Genomic DNA, 2,995 nt, shown 5'->3' with positions numbered 1-2,995 from the left:
TTATAGCAGAGGTTATAGCAGAGGAAGTTCTCTGCACAGAAAAAAAATACATTTTTACTGTTTTTTAATCAAACTGACAAGTTTCTCCAGTAAAATTATTGTTTAATTTAAAGACATTGAAACACCTGGTTAAATTCAGAAGGTATTATGATTAACTACAAACACCTGAAGCTGACTCAGAGAACTCTGTGATTTTAGAAAAAGTGAAAGTCAAATGTAGACATGTCTTTAAAAGACCCCCCTCCTCCCCACCACCCCGCGCAGCTGCGGTCAGCGCACCTTCACTCCACCCGTGTGATTAATACTGATTTTTTGCGCAAATCMCAAATTTTTGACGCTCATTTCGACATGATGGGTCACATATTAGTTGTAAATCTACGCCTCATTAACTTTGAGAGTCAAGGCGGTTTAAGGTGATGTCACAGTCCTCTTGATGATGACGTTACAACAGCTTGTCAGTGTTTCCCTGTAACATCATCTAATGCAGATCTCTCTCCTTCACAGGTTCGGTGTGTGGGGTGGTGATGAAGGTTTCTGAACCGTGAGAAACTTCCTTTCTTGCTCTTTTCCCGCCTGAGTCTGCTGTCTTTCAGGTCCGATGGCCAACCGCCTGTTATGCAGATTTACCCACCTGCTCTGCAGGTCTTCCTCTCAGGCTCCAGCAACCGCTGCCGTTCGCCTGCTTCTTCCCGTGGTCGGACCAGCAGCCGTGTCCAGGCCTAAAGGCTGGTCGCGGATCACAGAGAGATTAATGTGCAACAGTACAGCACTCTGTAAGATTTCATATCCACGTGTAGCGCCAAAATGTCCACTGGAAGAGCTGGTGGAAAAGGCACAGGCACCAGAGGAAATCCTGTCTGCGTGGGAAAAGCATGGAAAACGACCTAATGATGCCGCTTGGACTTTAACAAAGTGGACCTATTTGATGGTAAAAACGAGGGGGAAATTTACCAAGTACGACCCAGAGCTGCTGTCAGATTCAAGGCTCAAGAATATSATGAAAACCTTAACTCAAAAAGTAAGGAAGCTTTATTACAAATACACAATTTATGCAATACATATTCTAGATTTTATGAAGTTATTGTGTGACGCTTCACAACATTCACACTATTGAGATAATTTTTTCTTCCGTATGTTTTTCGGCATCAAACTCGTAACAATTTTTGTGCTATTTCAACAGTTCATATATTAAAACATTAAGCTCATTCATGCCAAGGGTGCTATGACTGTTGGTATTTCAGCTATTTATACTTTTTTCGGCTATTTCACTTTTTCTGCCACTTTTTTCCCATTGAAAATGAATGAAGCTGTTTTCAACATCCTTAAAACCCTTCAAGATGTTTCTAAATCTTTACAGCATCTTACACATTTTGTTCTGGTTCTGCTCTTTTTCACTTTCTTGTAGGGCTGCAACAATGAATCGATAAAATTGATAAAAATCGATTATTAAAATAATTGTTAGTTGCAGCCCTACTTTTTTGTACTAATTTTAGCTACTTTTTGCTAATTGTAGCGTTTTTCTGCTCTTTTAGCTAAAATTCTGCTTCTTTCTGCTATTCTTCTACCTTTTTGTACTTTTTTCTTCGACTATGTGCTGTTTATGCTTCTTACAAATGCTCTTTTCCATATTCAGCTATTTTCTGCAATTTTAGCTAAAGTTCAGCTGCTTTTAGCTAAAGTTAGCTATTTTAAGCTAAATACACAGTTTTTGTAGCTATTACAACTTAATTCTGCTAAATTCAGCAAACATGCTCCTTATGCTTCCTTATGCTAATTAAAGAATTTCCAGCTACATTTTAGCTGTTTTACTGAAAATTTTAGCTGTTTTGGCTATTTTCCTACAAATTAACATTTTTTTTAACTTTTATGCATTTACTTCTGCTATTTTATTTTTTATACAACCTTCACTATGTGGGTGTTAATTACAACTTGTGGCTGCTACCTTTAGCTTATTTTTATGGTAATTTGAGCTTTTTTTTATTCTTTTTCCGCTTTAGATCAGCTTCTTTCTGCTATTCTTCTGATGTTTTAAACTTTCTGTTTTTTCTGCTCATTTGTGCTGGTTATGCTTCTTACAGATGTTCTCAGCTATATTCAGCTATTTTAGCTTTTAGCTGTTTTCTGTTTTCGACTAGATTTGTGCTCCTTTTTACTATTTTTCAGCAAAGTTAGTTATTTTTGCTTTTAGCTTTTCAAAGTAAGCTTGATCAATCAATCAATAACTTTATTTTTGGTAAATCTTTCACATTAAACATAAAACAACAACAAACAAAACAGAAACAATAAACAAACTCGTAATTTACCAAAAATTGACTTTTGCTATTAAATGTTTTCATCTTATTTCAGAAGCTTTCAGCCTAAGTTTTCAACAAGAAGCGTTCACACTAGCATTTTCGCAGGAAAGGCAATTTCTCTAGTTGCTTTTTTCTTCCCTTATGTGTGTATTTGTGTTTTTTTTTCTCCAGATATCATTAGTGGTCAACTCCAGCCTGGTGACTGTGTTACAGACTTTTTGGATTCTGAAGGTACCGTCCACCCACCCAACGTTCAGTTCTGTGCGTTCAGAGGTCCTGTGGAGATTGCGCAGGCTGTCAGTAAAGCACCTGGCCATCCTAGTGTTCTCGAGCACAGTCAGAGGAGTACAGGACACASAGCTGTCGAACTTGGCCTTAAAACAACTGGAGCTGCGCTGGATTGAGATCAAAGATGCTCAAACTGTCACTATGTTGCTATCCACAGGACAGTCTTTGTTGCCTTCTTTACAGGACAAACTTGAAGACAAGGTACCAGAGTTAAAACACTCATCACTGTCTGACTCAACCTACCTAAGTATATTTACTTTGTTACAGTACTTAAGTCATTTTTTTAGGATTTGTAATTTTGCAAAGGTTTTTTTATCATAACTTTTGTTTTTAATTAATTACCTTTTCAATTCAAAAAAATGTATCCATTTCATTAAAAAATAACTATATACAATAAAAAACAAAGAAAATAC

The 2,995-nt window shown here is 36.7% G+C and overlaps 1 protein-coding gene across 1 annotated transcript in view; it reads left to right on the top strand.

Annotated features, from left to right (window-relative positions):
* The window catches only part of tbrg4 (transforming growth factor beta regulator 4), a gene marked incomplete in the record, with an annotated part of 21,452 nt that overhangs the window by 4,118 nt on the left and 14,339 nt on the right, over positions 1-2,995 (top strand). The window contains 2 exon segments of the mRNA XM_014021851.1: positions 505-1,018; positions 2,466-2,783. Of these exon segments, the coding sequence (XP_013877305.1) occupies positions 599-1,018; positions 2,466-2,783 (738 nt within the window).

The sequence above is a fragment of the Austrofundulus limnaeus genome, unplaced genomic scaffold (assembly GCF_001266775.1).
Source record: "Austrofundulus limnaeus strain Quisiro unplaced genomic scaffold, Austrofundulus_limnaeus-1.0 Scaffold308, whole genome shotgun sequence".
In the NCBI taxonomy this organism is placed as follows: Eukaryota; Metazoa; Chordata; class Actinopteri; order Cyprinodontiformes; family Rivulidae; genus Austrofundulus; species Austrofundulus limnaeus.
The sequence above is the reverse complement of the archived record's forward strand: the minus strand, read 5'-3'. Positions and strand labels throughout refer to the sequence as shown.